The 20,384-nt window shown below is 50.0% G+C and overlaps 2 protein-coding genes across 4 annotated transcripts in view; one reads left to right on the forward strand and one right to left on the reverse strand.

The window, feature by feature from the left end:
* The window catches only part of LOC116891772 (ubiquitin-conjugating enzyme E2 R2), a 618,378-nt gene that overhangs the window by 496,052 nt on the left and 101,942 nt on the right, over nt 1-20,384 (reverse strand). The gene's annotated exons all lie outside the window — the stretch shown is intronic.
* LOC116891525 (ATPase family AAA domain-containing protein 3) lies at nt 13-19,920 on the forward strand. Of its 3 annotated transcripts, none has more exons than XR_004386845.1 (16): nt 13-271; nt 3,978-4,054; nt 5,028-5,129; nt 5,447-5,506; nt 6,331-6,400; nt 7,090-7,255; nt 7,500-7,569; nt 9,165-9,320; nt 9,817-9,873; nt 10,140-10,265; nt 10,484-10,608; nt 11,319-11,370; nt 11,804-11,874; nt 12,905-13,019; nt 14,311-14,419; nt 19,214-19,383. XR_004386845.1 is itself a non-coding variant. In XM_032892676.1 (16 exons), exons 1-16 carry the CDS (start codon nt 70-72, stop codon nt 19,376-19,378), a joined length of 1,776 nt encoding a protein of 591 aa, XP_032748567.1. In that variant the 5' UTR covers nt 13-69; the 3' UTR covers nt 19,379-19,920. The 3 variants fall into 3 exon arrangements, 2 of the variants coding, with proteins under 2 accessions (XP_032748567.1, XP_032748574.1); XM_032892676.1 differs by having other exon boundaries at nt 12,905-13,072; nt 19,214-19,920; XM_032892683.1 differs by lacking the exon at nt 19,214-19,383 and having other exon boundaries at nt 14,256-14,415.

Below are 20,384 nucleotides of genomic sequence, written 5' to 3' on the forward strand. Positions count from 1 at the left end.
GTGATTGCTAGTAGTCCCGAGAGTCACGCTCGAGAACGGTCCACCGAGGGCGCGCGGAGCTTGCAGATCATGTCGTGGCTCTTCGGCATCAAGGGCCCCAAGGGAGAAGGCACAGGGCCTCCACTGCCCTTGCCGCCCGCCCAACCTGGGGCGGAAAGTGGTGGCGACCGTGGTGCGGGAGACCGGCCATCGCCCAAGGACAAATGGAGCAACTTCGACCCGACAGGCCTGGAGCGTGCGGCCAAAGCGGCGCGCGAGTTGGAGCACTCGCGTGAGTACGCGGGCTGGGCTTGGCGGACCGCGGCCCTGGGAAATGGGAGATTCCTCTCGGAGGCACTAGCTGCCTTTGCGACTTTGGTCCTCTTGACATCTTAGCAGCACCGTGGTCGTCTGCACGTATACCTTTCAGGTGACCTGAACGGCCGCTATGTGACATTTGGTCATAGCGGTCCTGCATTTGGGGAGACCCAGATCCTGCCACCCTCTTGCACTTGCGGCTGTCAACACGTAGGATGTAGGAGAGACCCTTTGCCAATGTTGGACTTAGCTACCGCTGTGCTCTCTTGCCGCCTCCACGTGGTGTAGGCCAAAAGTCACAGCCAGATCAGGCGATCCAGTGTCGTGGTAGTTGATAGTAATCTCCCACTTACTAAGGGGAGCATTTTCGAAAGGCGTTTGGTTTTAGCAAGAAGATAGATTTTGTGTTTATTATTGGATGATAGCATTCCACTGTGGGACATGAGGTGAGGGTGTCTGTGACGGTGGATCCTCTCTGAGACAGGTTTTATCACTGACTGGATCCCAGAGCCCAGGACTTTTTGGGTTGATTTTGACAGTTTGTGCTAAAATGAAACATAAGGTAGATTTTTGCTTATTTTGTTTTGTTGGCTTGTTTTGTTGTTGGTTTTTGTTGTTTTTATAAAGACTGTGCAGTCCTGGCTGAGACTCACATAGACCAGGCCGTCAGAGAAATCACAGAGATTCACCTGTCACCGCCTCCTGAGTGTTGGGATTAAGGGCATGTGCCACTAAGAGCCCAACATATGGGGCTGGAGAGATGGCTCAATGGCTAAGAGCACTTGTTGCTATTGTAGGGGACCTGTGTTCAATTCAGAGCACCTATATGGCAGCCCAAAACCTTCTGTAACCCCAGTCGCAGGGGTTCCAAGGACCTCTTCTCGCTTCTGAGGGTACCAGGCACGTCCGTACTTATATGTGTATGTACAAAATACATATATAAAAATACATAAAAAAAATTTCAAATAGCCTGAAATGTAGGAGGTGTTGAATAAATTCTGATTGAAGGATGTTGTCATTCTCGATTTGTTTTTGTGCATGGATTCTGTTTTTTGAAAGATACAATAGAAAGCTATACTTTAAATAGATATAATATGCAGAGCCTCTGAGAGAGGGTCTGGCACTTGGTGAGTCAATTCTCTGCTCTTGTGAGGCAAAAAATAAGTCTTGATCTGGGTGTGGTGGCTGATGCCTTTCATTCCAACCCTTGGGAGGCAGAGACAGACAGATCTCTGAGTCTGAAGCTGGACTGATCTATACAGTGAGTTCCAGGATAGTCAGGGTAGGCTGTGAGATCCTGTCAACTCCTGGCAATGGTCTCTGAGCCCCACTGACTCAAATCTCCATATAGACATTCAAAGATGTGGGACCAGGATCAAATAATTTTGTAAATGATCTATTATGTTTGTTAGATAATCTCAATGGTTGGGTTGAAATGAGAACAACTGGCTGGTTTTCAAGGCATTTCCAGTGTTAGAAGACTTGACAGATCATCCAATGTCTTGTTACACCGTTAGGTAGGGGACACTTCTCGTTAACTCCTGGGTTGGGGAGATCACTCTTTAGACACACCTAGAATTTCAGAGTGGAATCTTGGCTATTAGTCTCACTAGCACGGGCCATTACAGACTATGGGGAGCAGCTGTTCCAGCCCTTCTACTCTTGACTACTCCATCCTGACTACTCTTGTAAGTAAATGCTCACCATGTGCCTGCACTGGCAGTCCTGGAGCTCTTGCCCAGAACATTCCCTGCCTAGGTTCAGTGCCTGCTTTAACAGAGCTCTCTTTTCTGGGCCAGCAGCAACTTCCATGGGTTCTGCATGTCCCTATCCGTGCCCTTTTCTTCTAGGGCAGTCTCAGGTGGGCACTGAACCTGTTCTGAAGTTTACCTGTTCTGACTCATTTCACAAGAAAATGGGCTCAGAGGAGGTACTCAGCTTGCCAAAGCCACATGAAGAATAAACGGGAACTGGGGGTTGGCCCCAGCTTTGTTGGACTGTGACACCTCCATTCTTTCCTACTATGCTGAGATGAGGCCCCAACAAGTGCTTCTCTCCCCAGCCCTTTCCTGTCAGAGAGAGACATTGTGTTAAAGGCCCTTGTCATAGTCTGCTTGACTTGGCTTCGAAGCTTACTATTTGAATTGGTGTAGGGCTGTGCCTTGCTGCTGTCTCTCCTCAGGTGTGTGTTCTTTCGTCTTCTGTCCTGGTCACTGAAGACCAGAGGGTCTAGAAGGAGATTGGCTTGGAAGGTCCTTCCCAAGTTCTGACACTGTTGCCCTTTGGTACAGTTCATGCCAAACTGCACCTTCTGTCTAAATTGATCCCAAATGTGAAGGCGTTGCCATGGTTATCTAAACCTGTGAAATGTTCAAACCATGCTGTCTCCCATCTTGGGCCATTTTCCCTCCCGATACCCTTATCACTAACAGTTGTAAAGCTCTGACTAACAATGTGATTGTTACGTTCGAAAGTAGCATGAAGAAATTGCAGCTGACTTTGAAGACTTCAAAAATATAAGAAAAGTCATGGGGATAGAATGTAAGGGTTAACAAAAGCAAGACCAGGACATTATTGTATTAAGTATGGGTTTCCTTGGTGATCTTCACTCCCACGGTTTTTGTTGTGTTGTTGTTGTTGTCTTGTTTATTTTTGTGATAAACATTTTTTACAGTAAACTATTAGTAATGGAAAACTATCATGGAGACCGCTTTAGAATGTAATAAAGTTTTCCCCACTAAGCATTGACAAACATCAGTGCTCCCTGACACACAAAACTTGTAGAAGATATTTATAACCAAGGTGCATTGTCTGATATCAGATTCTTTCTCATCCTTTTTTGCCTACATATTCTTTTTTTTTTTTTTAAAGATTTATTTATTTATTTTATGTATATGAGTACACTGTAGCTGTCCTCAGACTCACCAGAAGAGGGCATTAGATTCCATTACAGATGGCTGTGAGCCATCATGTGGTTATGTGGTTGCTGGGAATTGAACTCAGGACCTCTGGAAGAGCAGCCAGTGCTCTTAACCACTGAGCCATCTCTCCAGTCCCTATATTCTTTTTAAACATCCTTAATGGTTACAGATATAGACACCAGCTAGAGCTCTGCTTCCCTAATTGAAAAATGCCTGACCTGTTATTGTTTCACACCCTGATGCTGGATGAGTGTGCTGGTTTTTCTGATGGGTCTCTTGGCAATGAGATGATCCCCTGGGGGTAGGACTTTGAGCTCTTGCTAAGCTCTTACATGCTCCCCTCCAACCCCCAAAGTTTCATGGCTACTGGGCTGTCCTCAAACTTGCTGTGCAGCTGAGGACGATCTGGGCACCTGATCCTTTGACTTCCAACTTCCGAATACTAGTCACAGGTATGTGACTCTTGATTGTGTGTGGTGCCGGGGAGCCTAGGGCTTTTCACAGGCTGGACGATGTATATACTCAACTAGGCTCTCTGTTGGAGATGGGGCAGCAGCTTTGAAAGGAGTGGTTATTGTGAGTCTGGACAGGGGTAGGCAATTGAGGCTGGCCGAGAAGGCACATGAATGACCCAAGACTGAGTGTTGTGGTTTCTCACAAAGCCCCTTGGCATGAGTGAGAGCTTCCATTCTTAGTCACACAGATATGTCCGTTGGCAGCATGCTAATTCCCTCTCTCCAACTCCCCTGTGCTCTACAGGCCATGCCAAGGAGGCACTGAATCTTGCACAGATGCAGGAGCAGACACTGCAGCTGGAACAACAGTCTAAGCTCAAGGTGAGCCGTGGGCTAGTGCCGTGAGGGTGTGAGCCGTGAGGGTGTGAGAGGCCCCGTACACAGATGACAAGACTGTGGATGTGTCCTCCACTCTATGAAGGAATGGGGGGATGTAAGGGCTGGAAGCTGGGCATATATGGCTGTGACCCTGTGGTAGAGAGGTGTCTGAGAGGTAAGTTGTAGGTGAGGAATGTCTGGATTTAAAGGCAAGGGATCTTTAAATTTTTAGGGTTTTGTTTTGTGATGGGGTCCCCCCCCCTCTAAGACAGAGTTTCTCTGTATACCCCTGGCTATCCTGGTTTCACTCTATAGGTCGGGCTAGCCTACAGATCAGAGCTCTGTCTGCTCTGCCTCGAGTGCTGCGACTATGTATTCCATGTTTCAGGATACCCCTGGCTGAGGGTTTTTCTATGTATCCCAAGCTGGCCTCAGACTCTCAGCGTTCCCTCTGTCTCAGCCTCTAAAGTGCTGGGTTACAGGTATGTGCCACCATGCCTGATGTTTTTAAATTGTATTTCTCTGTGCTCAGAAGAACCCTTGAAGCTGGACGAGGTCATACACGCCTTTAATCCCAACACTTGGGAGACAGGCAGGTGGACCTTTCGAGTTCCAGGACAGCCAGGGCTACACAGATACCCTACATCGAAAAGCAAACAACAAAAACCAAAAAGAACACTTGATGCCAGGGATTTCCGTGAGCACAAAACGGGCTCCATCTTTAGTCCTTGATTATTGTACAACATGGTTGTAGCATGAGCTCAGGGTAAGAGGTGAATTACACCCTGATCTCTCTGGGCCTGGTCTTGCCTAGGGCTGTGAGCCCACTTAGGGGTATGCGGGCCTCCTGAAAGTGCCCAGCCTGTCGCATAGACCTGTCGGCGTGCCCTTCGATGCTGTCATTGTATAATCTACAGCGTGATGGGCTGGGCTGTGAAGGGCGTGAGTCTTACACAGGTTCTCCTGTGTTCTGTAGGAATATGAAGCTGCCGTAGAGCAGCTGAAGAGCGAGCAGATCCGCGTGCAAGCCGAGGAAAGAAGGAAAACCCTGAACGAAGAGACGCGGCAGCACCAGGCTGTAAGTACAGGCAGGAGTGGGGGTGGGACGGTGGGATGCCCTCTGGATCTTTCGGTCACTGACTCGCCAAGGGTTTACTGAGTGGTGGCTGTTGTACTGAGACCTAGACCGCTACTGTAAAAATAAACAAAGACAACAGCCCGAGCCCATGGACTCCTTGGTCCAGAGCCACTGTGTATCCGCGTATTCCTAGAAGGTGGCGGCTCATCTGTAGCTGGCCTCAGCAGCCACTCCAGGGTAGGTCCAGATGGTGTTCTCTGATTCTTCCAGTGGCTTCTCCAGCCAGAGTGGGTCTTTACTTCTGTCCTCTTCCCTAGAGGGCCCAGTACCAGGATAAGCTAGCCCGACAACGCTATGAGGACCAGCTGAAACAACAGGTGAGCAAGACATGCCTCTGAGAGACATGCATTGTTCTCGCCGTAACATAGGAGACTTTGCAGCTGAGTTTTAGACAAGAATACAAGTGTGGCTGTCCTGGGTGGATTTTCTCAGGCATCCCTGGCGTGTTCATACTCATGGCCTGTGTGCTCAATGAATGTGCCCAGAGACACACCTAAATGCAGAGGTGTGCTGTACATGTCGACATGTATACATGTGTATCCAAGCACATATATATAAGCCTGTGCGTATAACTTCCTGTGATACTCCCACAGTAGAAGTGCATAGGATTTTTTTTGTAGTTACTCTTGAGGATTCTTGCTAGATGGACACCTGTGTAACTAGCAAGGTCAGTGAATGGTGGAGACAGGGACCCTGGGCTGTCCAAAACCTAGATAGGCCTCCTTTGATCCATGCTGGCTCCCTGCTATAGGAGCTCGGCAGCTTCAGGCCAATGTTCCTGTTTTGTTTGCTGGGGCATTATAGCTGTTGATCTCAGTAGGCAGAGATCAGAATTCTGTAAGAGCAATAGAGCAGCAGAGCTAGAGGCCCTGGGGGTTTTGGAACCATATTGGTGAGCTGCTATAAAGGCTGCTTCTGCCTCAGCAGGTGGGGCAGCTCTGAAGCCAGTCCCTTAATGTGTGCATGTCCTGGGTCTACATCAGATGTGTCCGCATTGGAGTGTACCAGCTAGAGCCCCAAGAAAGTTGGGATTCCTCAGGTGGGCAGAAGCATTCCTGGCTCAGAGCAGCTGCAACTTGTTGGCTTGTTTTTTGTTGTCTTTCTGATTTTCAAAAGCTTTAACTTTCATGTGACTTCTCAGCAACTTCTGAATGAAGAGAATTTAAGGAAACAAGAGGAATCTGTGCAGAAGCAGGAGGCCATACGGCGAGGTAGGCCATCACCAAGGATGGGTGGCTTTGTTGGACATCTTAGCCCTTAAGAAATGCCCCCAGAGACTCACCGACATCTCAGCTAAGGACTGCATTTATCGCATGTGCTTTGACACCAGGCACAGTGGATGTCTTGGTTTTACAGAACTAACTCTGGCCCTTGAACAGAAAGGTTCGGAACTAGTTGATTTGCATAGGAAAATTGCCCATGTTTAGCTCCTGTGGTAGAACTTCATTCATTAGCAGGCCATCCTGCCACTTTACACATATGTGTCCCAGCAGGGAGAACGCTTCCTGTCTCAGGAGTCTGTCAGGAAAGGCTTGAGGCAATTTGTTGGTGTTTCTGTACAGTGACAGTTGGCTCATTGCTTGGTGTTTGGTTCTCATGCTGACAAATAGGTATATATTACAGAATCTTGTTACCTTTCTGGTATTCTGATAGTTAGATGTCAGTATAAGTAGGTTTCTGTCTGATTATCCACATTTTTGTTTGTTTTTAAAATACATCATCTGAAAGGTGGTCCAGGCCATCTCAGGGGTCCTCCATCTGCTAGCAGGGCGTGCTGTGATGTGTGGTTGTTCACTGTAGCACTGTGCTGTCCCTGGTCCAGGCAGTGTCTAGGTCTGTGTGTGCAGAGGCAGCCACAATAAGGGCTCGAGACCACTGTCCCTGTCTTTTTGTTGGACAGCCACTGTGGAGCGAGAGATGGAGCTGCGGCATAAGAACGAGATGTTGCGGGTGGAAGCTGAGGCTCGAGCACGGGCCAAGGCCGATCGAGAGAATGCAGACATCATCCGGGAACAGATTCGACTCAAGGCTGCTGAGCACCGCCAGACTATCTTAGAGTCTATCAGGTAAGGATGCAGCCAAAACTCAGTGCCTGCTATCCTTGTGGTACCCAGCTCAAGCTAGTGAGTTACCGAAGGTCACTGAAGGGCCTCCATTCTTCTTTATCCTGCAGCTCTGGGCCTGCTCTTAAAATAACAGCTCCACCTTGGTAGACTCGGCTTCTGAGACTGACCTGAGAGACTTCATTGGTTTCTTTTTGACCTTGTCCAGTATCTCTTCTAGAAAGTCATGTGACTTTTCCCCATGCAGGACAGCCGGCACCTTGTTTGGTGAAGGATTCCGTGCCTTTGTGACAGACTGGGACAAAGTGACAGCCACGGTGTGTACTACCATATATCCCTAAGGGTGAGACTAGTGGGCAGCTCTAGGGCGCGGTCTCCAGGAACTTCCCTGTTACCTGCTGGCTGTGGGATACCTGATATCTTGCAGATACACTGGTCAGTGGTGTGGCAGCTCACATTAGGGACATGAGCTATAACAACTGTCTTTAAGAACTCTAGTGAGGGGGGCTGGAGAGATGGCTCAGCGGTTAAGAGCACTGGACTGCTCTTCCAGAGGTCATGAGTTCAAATCCCAGCAACCACATGGTGGCTCACAACCATCTGTAAAGAGATCCGATGCCCTCTTCTGGTGTGTCTGAGGACAGCTACAGTGTACTTAAATATAATAAATAAATAAATCTTTAAAAAAAAAAAAAAAAAGAACTCTAGTGAGACATGATAGAGTATCTGGGCTCAGGGGTACTTCAGACAATTCAGTCTTACCGTATTCCATTTTGTGTTGCTCTAACAAGGTACCTAAGAAGGTTGATTTGGTGCTGGGAAGTCTGCGTAGTACCACCTAATGACTTCTAGGCCCCACTCTTGAAGGTTTTGCCATTGCAGCATTGCATGAGACCGAGTACTCATCACATAAATCTTAGAGGGGCAGTTCACATCTAGTCATGGCAGTAGCAGCCGACCTTGAGGCTTCAAACTTCGAATCCAGGCACCGATATAGGAAAATGACTAGAGCTCACTCTCCAGTGTCCTTGGGAGAAGGTAGTGATAACTTTTTTTTTTTTTTTTTCTCTTCTTTTTTCGGAGCTGGGGACCGAACCCAGGGCCTTGTGCTTGCTAGGCAAGCGCTCTACCACTGAGCTAAATCCCCAACCGTGATAACTTTTTTAAAAAATAATTTAATTTTATTTTATGTGCATTGGTGTGAGGGTCTCAGATTAATTAGAACTGGAATTACATTCGGTCCCCAGCTCCGAAAAAAAGAACCAAAAAAAAAAAACAAAAAAAAACTGGAATTACAAACAGTTGAAAGCTGTCACGTGGGTGCAGGGAACTGAACCCAGGTCCTTGGGGGAGAACAGACAGTGCTCTTAACCACTGAGACATTTCTCCAGCCTTGGGATAACTTTTTCCTGCTTTTTTTTTTTTTTTTTTCCTTCCTTCCCTCCCTCCCTCCTTCCTTTCTTGAGACAGGCTTTCTCATTATATAGCTCTGATTTATATAGGGCTGGCTGTTTTGGAACTTGCTATGTAGACCAGGCTGTCCTCAAACTCACATAGATCCACCTGCCTTTACCTTCTAAGTGCTGGGATTAAAGGTGTTTGCCTGGCCACCTGGCATCTTTGACAGTGTATGCCAACTGCACAACTCCATGGGGGAAGAGGTGGTGCAATGTAGGAGATGGGCTCTGACGTCTCAGGCTTCCTCAGGGTATCACCGAGGACTTCCCGCTAGGTGCAGAGGACACTGTGGTGCAGAGGACACTGTGGTGCAGAGAGCCAGTGCACTGGCTGGCTGTGGTCAGGCATCCAACCAGGCTCCAGTATAGGCGACCGTGGGTCCTTAGCTGTTCTTGGGGCAGCGGATGACCTGTGGGGCAGAGGTGCAGCATAGACTGCTGTTTGTCTGTCCCAGGTGGCTGGATTGACACTATTAGCTGTTGGAGTCTATTCTGCCAAGAATGCTACTTCTGTTGCTGGACGGTATATTGAGGCCCGATTGGGAAAGCCGTCCCTGGTGAGAGAGACCTCCCGTATCTCAGTGCTGGAGGCATTGAGGCATCCCATCCAGGTATGGCCACAGGAAGGGTTCAGGGTTCCACATCCTTGCCAGGTCTCTTCCCATATCACAAACAAGTGGTGTGCATTTTCTCTGTGGTTGATTTCCCTTTCGTGCCGGCATTGGTGTTTTCTCAACTGTGCTATACCAATGGGGCCTGTTAATCAGTGTTATCTAGTCATATAACTGTCCCAGGGTGAGCTCTTCATGACCTGAGCTCAGAGTCTGTCCTGCCATAGGAGGTGTGAGTGCAACATGGCATCTAGCTGCCTCCCTAGGCTCAGCTGCTCTCTGCTCTCTCTGACAGGCTTGGTCTCTGGCTTCAGCTGGGTCTCTTCAGATTTTCAGCACAGGTGGTTGGAAAGATAAAAATCTGTAGTAAACAACTGATCAGTCTCCCAAGCCCCACAAGAGGCACTGTTTTCTCAGCTTTGACAGTCTTGGGCTGTGTAGGGCAGTACTTCATGGTGGCTCATGTCGTGCCAATTGTGGTGGTGTCCCCTACCAGGTCAGCAGGCGGCTGGTCAGCAGACCCCAGGATGCGTTGGAGGGCGTCATCCTCAGTGTAAGTTGCTGTGGCAGCTGTGATTTGGGAAGCCCTGTGGGTCCCGGGGAAGTTGAGCTGTTGTGTTTATGTGACCCTTGTGCCTGTAGCTTTGGGACCCTGAAATACATGTTATTGTCAACCAAACCTATATGCAGATACCCCCGTGGGCCAGTCTGGTATTCTACACTGGTAGGCTGCAGTAGAATGCCTGTGGTCCTTCCATGCCCTAAGGCTGTCTGTAGGCTGGGAGACCAGGTTCCCCAAACCTCATCTTGCTCTGGCAGCCTAGCCTGGAGGCACGGGTCCGAGATATTGCCATCGCAACAAGAAATACCAAGAAGAACAAAAGCCTGTACAGAAACGTTCTGATGTATGGGCCACCAGGGACTGGCAAGACACTATTTGCTAAGGTAAAAAATTCCTGGCTGTGAAGGCGGGACTGGGTTCTGCTAGGCATCTCAGCCTCGGGCAGCCTCTGTCACTGGTTCTCAGAGCACTGCAGTGCATTCAGGGGCACCAGCTCTGATGGTGGGGGACTGTCTGTGCTAGGCAGGGTTGGCTGGTGGAGCTGTAGGGTTGGGACTCTGGAGGGAACATCTGCTCTGTTTCCCCACCCCTCTCTGCCCAGAAACTCGCACTGCATTCAGGCATGGACTACGCCATCATGACAGGCGGGGACGTGGCCCCCATGGGGCGGGAGGGTGTGACTGCCATGCACAAGGTCTTCGACTGGGCAAGCACCAGCCGACGAGGGTGAGCATGTAACCCTATGTACATAGGTTTCTACTCCTAGGGACCCACCAGGCACCTAGCTAAGGCCCTGATGTTTCCCTACTTTCCTGTCCTTGACGTTGTGTGGGAGTCCATGGGTAGCCTCTTCTGAAGACAACTAGGGATGAGTGCTTACGCTGAAGGGTCCATTAGAGAAAATGTCATGCTGAGGGTAGACAGGCTTCTGGTACAAGGGTGCTGCCAATCAGATATACTTACTGCCAGGAGTGAAGAGCTAGCTCAGATGGGGAAGGGGATAGTCCTAGGTCTCCTTGACTATGTTGGACCCTCTGAGAGTTGGCTGAGAATGTCACTTCAACCCATGCAGTGTGTGTGGCCAGAGGTCCCTGGCATTGCTACTATGCTGTGAAATGTCCTTTCCTTTGGTCTCTGCCATTTCACCCTGAATAACCACTTCTTTCTGGTGCTGAACACAGGCGTCTCGGCTCTTACTCTGACTAGCCTTGAGTGAGACCTGGGGGCAGGAGAAGCATTTGAGCCGCAGTTGGGCTTTAGTATGGGGATCCTGGAGGCTGTGAGCTCTGTTTTTACTGGGCCAGCATGACCTATGCTCTTGCTGGGGGGCAGCTTCTCTCAGAGATATGCTCTGTGCTTCCTGTTGCTTCTGGGACCTTCCTGATGTTGGCTTGCGGCATTCAAGCATCCCCTTGACTGACCACTCTGGTTCACAGCCTCCTGCTCTTTGTGGATGAAGCAGATGCCTTCCTCAGGAAGCGAGCAACTGTGAGTGTTCTGGAATCCTGTCTGTCTTTGGGAACTGGTCAGAGCCGGGTGCTCTAGGCCAATCTAGCAGAGGACCAGCCTAGAGGTTGCTATGCCTGGAGCACAGAACGGCTAGGCCTTCGTGCTGTACACGCTGAGGCTGCGCACGCTGAGGCTGCTGTTTAGTTGCTTTTCCTTCTAAGTGTGGGAAGTTTGTGGTAGAACCAGGGTCTTGGGGATCTAAGGTAACATGTACCCCTCACACACCACACCTGCCCTCTACAGTGATTCTGAATCAGCAGGAATCCAGGGTTTGGCTGTCAGGTCAGGCTTGTGTTCCTAGCCCCTGCCTTTCCCTCCCAGCAGTGTCTCCTGTGGACACTTTAACTTGGCCATGTGCAGAACTGCTGCTCAGGCTGGAGAATGATGCTGAATGAATGTTTTCTTTCTGTAGGAAAAGATAAGTGAAGACCTCAGGGCTACTCTGAATGCATTCCTACACAGGACAGGACAACACAGTAATAAGTAAGTACAACCCTGCCCCTCGCTCTCTGTGTAGAGTACTTCTGGGCATCGTTACTTCTTGGTCCTCACAAGGGAGCTAAGGCATAACTGACACACCATCATGTATGCGGTGGGCCACTGTCTGAGCCCACTGTCTTCATGTTCCTACCTGAGGAGGGCTCCTAAAGGCCCATTTCAGAAAGGCAATAATGAGATCTGAGAAAGTCAGCTGGGTCAGTCCCTGTCAACAAGGCCACCCAGTTTGAACATTGCCTCATGCCTTTGACATCCAGCTGTGCACGTGCAGCTGAGCCAAGACTCCTGTTACTGAATGTGTCTTAAGACTGTTTGCAGGGCACTAGCACCTAGGCCTGAGCCCAGAGAGCATTTGCTCTTCCTGGGAGCTGATCCCAAGTGTCATGTGGTGAAAGAATGGAGCCTTGGTCTTTATCTGTGGGACTGGGACTGGGACTGGGGTAACATCTAGGCCTTGACAGAGACCCCAGTAAGAGTCGGCTCCCAGGATTTTGTCCAAAAGCCATTGGCAGGGTCAGTGCCTGTGGTCAGATAAGCTTCTCTCATCCAAATGCCCTAATTCTGTTCTTAGCTTGGTCATCACTAGGGTAGGACCCAGCCTTTTAGTAAGTATGTGGCCATTTTACACAAACATCCCCTTACTCACTGTGGTCATGGCCTGGCCCAGGGCTGTTGGGAGAAAGTGATTTGAGGGCAACAACAGAACCTGAGGATACTGGCAACCTCGCTCGTAGTTGTAGCGATGGCCTGGTAGGCCTGGGCTTTCCTGAGTTAAAAAGCTGTCAGGGGCAACAGGGACATCTCAGTGATTGAACACTTGCCCAGCAGCCTTGAATTTCTGGATTCAAACCCCATCTCTCAAAAACCAAACAAACATGGAAGGGAAGGAAACAAGGAAAGGGAGAGCTGCCAGGTCACATCCGCCTATCAGATTTACCTGAGGAGCCATAGCAGACCCTTCAGCCTGAGTGACTCGTGATTGGACAAACCCCCAACGTGCACTTTGTGGCTGCAGGTTCATGCTGGTCCTGGCCAGTAACCAGCCTGAGCAGTTCGATTGGGCCATCAATGACCGCATTGACGAGATGGTCTGCTTTGCCCTGCCACAGCGGGAGGAGCGGGAGCGCCTGGTGAGAATGTATTTTGACAAGTATGTCCTTAAGCCGGCCACAGAAGGAAAGCAGTAAGTGTCCAGCCCCGTGGGGTTCCCCTTACTGACCTGGAACCTGTCTGAGTGCTTCATTGCTTCATTTCCCTGGGTTTAGGCTGTCTGTGAGGGGTCACATGCTCACATGTGCCTGGCAAAGGTGGTTATGTCATGTCAGCCCTTCTCTTACTGCTCTTTATGGGAGGACTGCGGCAAGCCTGCCCCAACAGCCCATTCCCACATTTTAAGTGCCTGAGTGATGAACCCTAGGTGTCAGGAGAATGCGGTGTCCTCCACATGGTACCCACATTGGCTCTGAGCCACTGTACCAGGTTTGGAGGTTGCAGTTACCACCCTCGGCCCTGACTAAGTGTGGCATGGCTTTCTCCTGTCCAGCTGCATACCTGCCCTGCCACTCCTTGAAGCTGCTCTGCAGCTGTGTAGGGACAGGGAGGAGCCACACTCTAATGAGGAGGCCTAGGTTCAGGCCCGCACTGCTGTGCACTTCCCATACCTCCCCTCAGCAGAGGCCGCTCGGCTCTCCCCTCGGCAGAGGCCGCTCGGCTCTCCCCTCGGCAGAGGCTGCTCTGCTTTCAGCCGTCTCCTGGGGCCCAGGCTCCATGGCACTCAGACTCCACGTCCTGACCTGAATCCCTCCCACTGCCTGTTGCCTTTTATGTTCTGGAGAAAACATGGCTTGGCCCTGCTGTTTCCTATGGGCCCATCCTCCACCCTGCTGGTCAAGTCCCCTGCCTCCCGCCAGCCTCAGGTCCCAGGCCCAGCTTAGGCATGCAGCCACTATTCATGTTTTGTGTGTTTCCGTGGCTCTTGGTCAGATGTCATTGCTGGGAGTTTGGATTCAGGGCTCTTTAATAGCTGTTGTATTTCTTACCTGGAGGTCTACCTGCTCCCTTACAATTTCATCATTGGCTGAGCATTTAACCGTACCTGCTCTCTGGTGCTGAATGTGTAGTTGTGGGCTGGGTCTAGTAAGTAGGTGTGAAGGCAGATTGGGAGAGTATAGCTCCATCTGCCAGCCCTGCCTGGCTCCAACCTGGCATCTCCTGCGGGTCAGGAAGGAAGGCTGAGGATATCCGACAAAGTTTACCTCATCCAACTACGTCTGTACAAAAAAGCCCACTCACTAATGGGGCCCAGTTCAGGTAGAAGCATCTGATACGGTGTGATCTTGGGCAGCTTTGCTCTCCAATCTCCCCAGCCCCCTTTGTGTAGAGCCATGGCAGCCCAGACCCACTTGGGAACTTTTCCTCCAGACGCTTGAAGGTGGCCCAGTTTGACTACGGAAAGAAGTGCTCAGAGGTCGCCCAGCTGACGGAGGGAATGTCAGGCCGGGAGATAGCTCAGCTTGCCGTGGCATGGCAGGTGAGTTCAGATCCTAGAACCCAGCCCACTCTGAAGTCTTGTCCTACTCTTCTCGTCGTCGTCATGAGTTGTATGTTGAAGGATGTTCCAAGCATGAATCGGCATGTGACCCTGGGTTTTCCTGAGACTACCTCAAGGGCTAATGAGTCACTCATGGGAGGATGGGGTGACACTATCACTAGCCCAGCATGTTCTGGCCCAAGTCTGGAGCCCTGTCGTAGTCTTAGGGGGATGTCAGGTGCTAGGGCAGATGCGCAGAGTCTCTGGGGACATCTAGGGGCTGCTGCTTTCGGTTTCTGTCAAAGGGGGCAGGCACGTTCCTCCTTATTGGCTCAAGGCATAGGCCACAGTGGCCTATTGTCATTCCCTAAAATCGTGTGTGTGTGTGTGTGTGTGTGTGTGTGTTGTGTGTGTGTTGTGTTTTTTTTTTTTTTTTTTTTTTGAAGCTACCTATCAACATCTCTGTGGTCTTGTGGCAGGTGATTTAGGAATTTTAGCCTCAGTCTGGTCAAGAAAAGTCATGTTGATAGGATGGAGGGTGCTATGAACATCTCAAACTTTGTGCCAACTTTACCAGCGCTTTTCTAGCGCTGCATAGGACAGTCCTATTTAGCTTTGGATTTTGTGGCTACTAGGTACAGTAGGAATATAAGCTAGCTTAGCTGCTGCAACTTACATCTCAGAGGCAGCACCCTGTGGTCAAGGGCTCTGCTCTGTCCTTGCTCAGGGTCTGTTCCACAACCGATGGTGGAGAACAGGGAGATTGGCACAGTACAGGTGGCTTGCTTAAAACCTAGAGGTTGGGGTTGGGGATTTAGCTCAGTGGTAGAGCGCTTGCCTAGGGAAGCGCAAGGCCCCTGGGTTCGGTCCCCAGCTCCGAAAAAAAAAAAAAAAAAAAAAAAAAAAACCTAGAGGTTGTCTTTCCACATTTCTGGAAGCTGAAGTACAAAGACTAGTAGCTATGTGGTCAGACCTTGTCCTAGCTAATAGAGATCAAGGTTTTGCTGGGTCTTCATATGATAGACAGCATCTGTGAGCTTTTTTGTCTTCTGCATGAATTCCAAGGAATCAGGGATTCTTTCTGTGCCCTCATTTCATCGAACTTACTTCCTCTGAAGGATGATCTCTAAATATATACTATGAGGATGTCAGACCTTTGGCGTGTTAAATATCACGGTGCAATACACTGAGCTCGTCCCAGCAGGTCACCTGGCTCACAAACCTTTCACCAAGATGGCTCACCTCTCTCGCTTTAGTGTATTGACAGAGGAGCCACAGAGCAAGGAAGGCTTTACAAGGGAGAGCTAGCTGGGCATGTTCCCTGAGGGTCCTGGCAGTTGGTCAGAGTGACTGACTCTGGCAGGTTCATCTAGGCTGTCCTCTGGAGAGGAACAGGAGCTACAGGAGAACTGCCCAAGGTGCTGCCTAGGTCCTGCCAGCCATGGAATAACACAGACCTGGATGCTGTTGTTTTCACCCTAATCCCCAAAGGACTCCTGCGTACCCACACCACACAGATCCTTCCTTGCTCCGCAGCCTCTATCTTCCATGCATCTCAGGATAACACAAGTTCCTGCCTTTGCAATATCCCTTCTAGGAATTTGCTGTGTACATGTACACACACGCACACACACACACACACACACACTCTTTAACATAGAGTACTAGCTTAACCACCTTGTTTTTGTTTTTCTGGGTAGTTCTAGCTATCCTAGAACTCTCTAGAACAGGCTGGCCTTAAAGGTGTGCATCACCATACCTGTTTTGTTTGTTTGTTTGTTTGTTTGTGTTATGTGGGGTGTTTTTGTTTGCATATATGTCTGCATACCATGTGAGAGTCTGGTGCCTGGAGAATTCAATAAAGGATGTGAGAGGCCCTGGGATTGGAGTTACAGATGAGGTTGTGGGCCACAAAGTGGGTGCAGGGAACTTGACCCTGGGTCCTTTGGAAGAACATCCAGTGCTCTTAACACTGTCCTCTTTCAGCCTTGAAGTTGTGGAGTTTTAGTTTTCGAACTGAAGGGACTCTTCTCCTTGCATAGTGTTGATATTAACCTCTTACCAGATTTGTGATTCACAAATGTTTTCTTCCGTTGGATAGATTGTCTTTTCATTCTCATTTGGTTGTTGTGGAACTTGCTGTGGAGACCAGGCCAGCTACAAATTCATAGAGAACCATCTGCTTCTGTCCTGTGTACAAAGCTTTTACATTGATAGAGTCTGATTTACCTATTTTCTTCTTGTTGTCTGTCATGTCCTGTTTAAGAAACCATTACCAAGCAGAATATGATGGCACACACCTGTGATCCCCAGAACTTTGGAAGCCAAGCCAAAGGATTGCAAGTTCAAGATCAGCCTGGGCGACACAATGAAATCCTATCTTAGCATTTAAAACTGGTGAGGCTGGGATGTAGGGTGACAGGAATGTCTGCCTACAACGTGCATTCCTGGGCTTCATGCCCTGCATTACAGAAAATGAGAAATACTGAAGTATTTGATAGTGTGCCCTTGGTGGGGAGGGCCAGATGTGCTTTTGTTTGTTGAGACATGGTCTCTATCCAAGCTGGCCTTGAATTCTCTTAGAACTCTCCTGCCTCAGTCTCCCAGTGTTGAGATTACAGATGTGTCCCACGGGCTGGTCTCACGACTGGGCTGGCCTACAGCTCTCAGGGCTTAGGCATCAGGTTCTGATCGAGGACTTTGCAACCCTGCTTATCAGGGCTGCTGGTCTGTGCTGCCTTCATCTGGCTTTGATGTCGGGGTGGTGATAGTGTGGGGGATAATAGTGCTTCTCTCCCTTCCCTTCATAGTTGAGGGTTTGAGGAAGATCAAGACTATTTCTTGAAATATCTTAAGATTTTTTTTTTTATTGTATGAGTATGTGTAATATGTCGTATGTATTTTATGTGTATGCATGAGTGCCTGTATATGTTTATGTGCACTATGTGCATGTCTGGTGCCCATGAAGGCTAGATGACGATATGCAGCTGGTACACACCTTTATATCCAGCAGGGGCAGAAGCAGGCAGATCTGTGTGAGTCTGCAGTCAGCCTAGTCTACATAGCAAGTTCCAAGCCGGCCAGTTTTATAGAGAGACCCTGTCTTAAAACAAAATACGAAAGAGTACATTGATCCCCCTGAAGTTACAGGTAGTTGTGAGCCACTAGTGTTGGTGCTAGGGACCGAACCTGGGTCTTTGTCAGAGCAGTAAGTGCTGTTAACTACTGACTTCCTGTTTACTCATTTTTGAGCTGGGGTCTTACAATGTTGCTTAGCTTGGCTTTGAACCTCACAGTCAAGCAATCCTACCTCAGCTTCATGAGAAGCTGGTAGTACAGGCGAAGCACTATACGTGCTTAAACTTAAGGCATTTGAACAGTTAGATTTACAGAAAGTTGCAGGATAGAGCAGAGGTGCTCGTCTCTGGCAGGCTGTGAGTCTGGCAGGCTGTGAGTCTTGCTGTGTCCACAGCACTGCTTTCCTCCACCTTGGCTTGTAACCCAGGGTCCAGCCCAGGATACCCACAGCACGCGCCTGATGTCTGTCTTGTGTGTTCACCTGACCTGAGCTCCTAGGCTAGCTGGTGGGTGAGCTCTCCTCTGCTAGGCCTTGGGCAAGGTATAGCCACTTAGAGAAAGCTGCCGCCCAGCCAGCCAGCCAGCCAGCCAGCCAGGGCTCCCGGTATATCTGCCACCTTGCTTTTGGCCTTGGGTGAGCTCAAGGTGTGCAAGAGTATCCTTGGCTTCCACCACCTCTCAGAGTTGATGGTCTGGTTCTAGGGTCAAGACATCCTCCTCAGTGAACCATAGTAGGGCCCTAGGTCTTCTGTTCCTGCTTTTCCTGCTTATGTAGAGGACACAGAATACCATTATGGTCATCTTCTCCCAGGTGACAGTGTCTTGGCAGAACTGTTAAATATGACTCCGCGTCCTGTTCCTTTACAGTGTGTCCTAGTGCTCTGGGTGGAAAACCCTCTGCCTGGAGTGTTCCCTCTATTGCATTCAGCTTTCTCTATACCGTGTGCTGATGCCTTTCCTAGCATGCTCTGCTTCACGCAGAAAACCAGCAGAAGCATGGTCTCAACCGCCTGTGAGCTCTGGTCCCTTTATAGTGTCTAAAGGGTGCAACTTGACCAGTTCAAACTCCTGCTGGCTGGTCCTGGAGTGCCATCCTCGGGGAGTTTAAAGAAGTGAGGGGGCCATTGTCATCCAGTGGGAGTACATGTAAAAAGGAGCAGCCTATCCAGAGAGAACCACTTGGCTCTGATTGGAGAAACCTCACACTAACATCATACACCCCAGGATGGGGGCCTGGCAGCAGCAGCCACTGTTCAGGGGGCCTGTAGGGTATACAAGTGTGTAGGGTATACAAGTGTGTAGGGTATACAAGTGTGTAGGGTATACAAGTGTGTAGGGTATACAAGTGTGTAGGGTACACAACTGTGTAGGGTACACAACTGCATAGTCTGGCCTGAGTGGCCTATGTGACCTGGTGTACGCACACCTGACCTGTGAAGTGGAGCTGGAATAACTTAGGGGCTTATGAGGGTTTTGCATTCTGTGTCCTGCTCAGAGGGAGTCACCTTTATGTATACAGAGGGGAAACTGCTCTGTTCAGGCTTTCTGTTTTAGAAAGTTACTGAGAAATTTAACAGCACTGGGCTATGGGCCCACTAGTGCGCTCAGGTGTGCCCTGTGTGCTAGTGCCTAAGGTGGCCTCTGGGTCTAGATTGAGGGCCTTGGCTCCCTGGGCAAGCAACTAGCCTCCTCTCCTCTGCACCCTCTCTCTACCAGGCCATGGCATATTCGTCTGAGGATGGGGTCCTCACGGAGGCTATGATGGATGCCCGTGTGCAGGATGCGGTCCAGCAGCACCAGCAGAAGATGCAGTGGCTTAAAGTAGAGAGACCTGACTCTGAGGCCAGCAAGCCACCACATCCGTCACTCCTCAGCTGCTGAGCTGGACCTGGACACCTCGTACACCTAACGGGACAGCCAGTCTCTATGACCACACTTACTGCTCCTCCCTTTCCTGTCTTCTTTGACCTCTGTAAGAGGTCATCATTGCCCCAAATGCCTCTGCCGAGCTGTGGGATGCTGGAGGTGTCAGCTTCTCTGCCTCCCACACCTCCTAGTCTGTCTCTCTGAGTGCTGGCAGAGGGAAGCATCTGCCTTCCTGTACCTCAGTACACTGGTGAGACACGTCTACAAGCCCAGAGCAGAGAGCACGCAGAGCGCCGTACCACAAGCCAGTGGCTATGCCAGCAGGACTGGGGCCTTCAGGGACCAGGCTAAAGGCACAGAGGGCCCTCTGCGTCCTGGACATTACTCCCACCGTACACACATCTGTGCCAAGAATTGGCCCAGTCCTTACTTGGTAGAGTGGATCTGGTGCTAGACAGCCTTGGCTGGTGGCATCCGAGAATCAGAGCTACCGCCATCCCCTTGACTGGATCTGGGCCTTTTAAATCCAGAATCTAATAAAACTGTGACTGATTTGCTGTTTTTGCTTGTTGGCTAAGGTGGGGGTCTAGATGAAGGGACCTCAATAGCCCCTGGGGATAGAGATGACAGGAAGAAGCACAGGCTGGAGCTTTCTGGAGAATTTACTGGCCAGGCAGGGTGGGCTTCACAGTGAGGGCTGGGACACCTGGGGCCACCACATCCTTATTGCTGCTAGGGGCCCGCCCCTCCAGTCCCACCCTCCAGTCGCACACGCCCCATGCACATGCTCCCGTGTGCAGATGGGCGCAGGCCCTGACACATCCCTCCCCTCCAGACGGACGGATGGACAACAGGTGCTCAAGAAACAGTGCTTTCACTGAGATGTGGCTTTAGGCTAGTGCGGACCAGGCCAAGCCTCTCCCCACTATGGACCCACCACCCCTGGCCCCAGCACCTCTGAGAGCCTGCCTTTGTGTCCTGCTCACTGTGGAGACCAGGCTGCTGTCCCTGAAGCCCAGAG

Source organism: Rattus rattus, chromosome 1, assembly GCF_011064425.1.
Source record: "Rattus rattus isolate New Zealand chromosome 1, Rrattus_CSIRO_v1, whole genome shotgun sequence".
NCBI lineage: Eukaryota > Metazoa > Chordata > Mammalia > Rodentia > Muridae > Rattus > Rattus rattus.

What these genes read in the sequence shown, in the direction of transcription:
- LOC116891525 (XM_032892676.1), top strand. Translation starts at nt 70, where the DNA reads ATGTCGTGGCTCTTCGGCATCAAGGGCCCCAAGGGAGAAGGCACAGGG. An exon ending in GCGCGAGTTGGAGCACTCGC is followed by an intron (nt 272 to 3,977) that starts GTGAGTACGCGG and finishes TGTGCTCTACAG; the next exon opens with GCCATGCCAAGGAGGCACTG. An exon ending in GCAAGACACTATTTGCTAAG is followed by an intron (nt 10,266 to 10,483) that starts GTAAAAAATTCC and finishes CTCTCTGCCCAG; the next exon opens with AAACTCGCACTGCATTCAGG.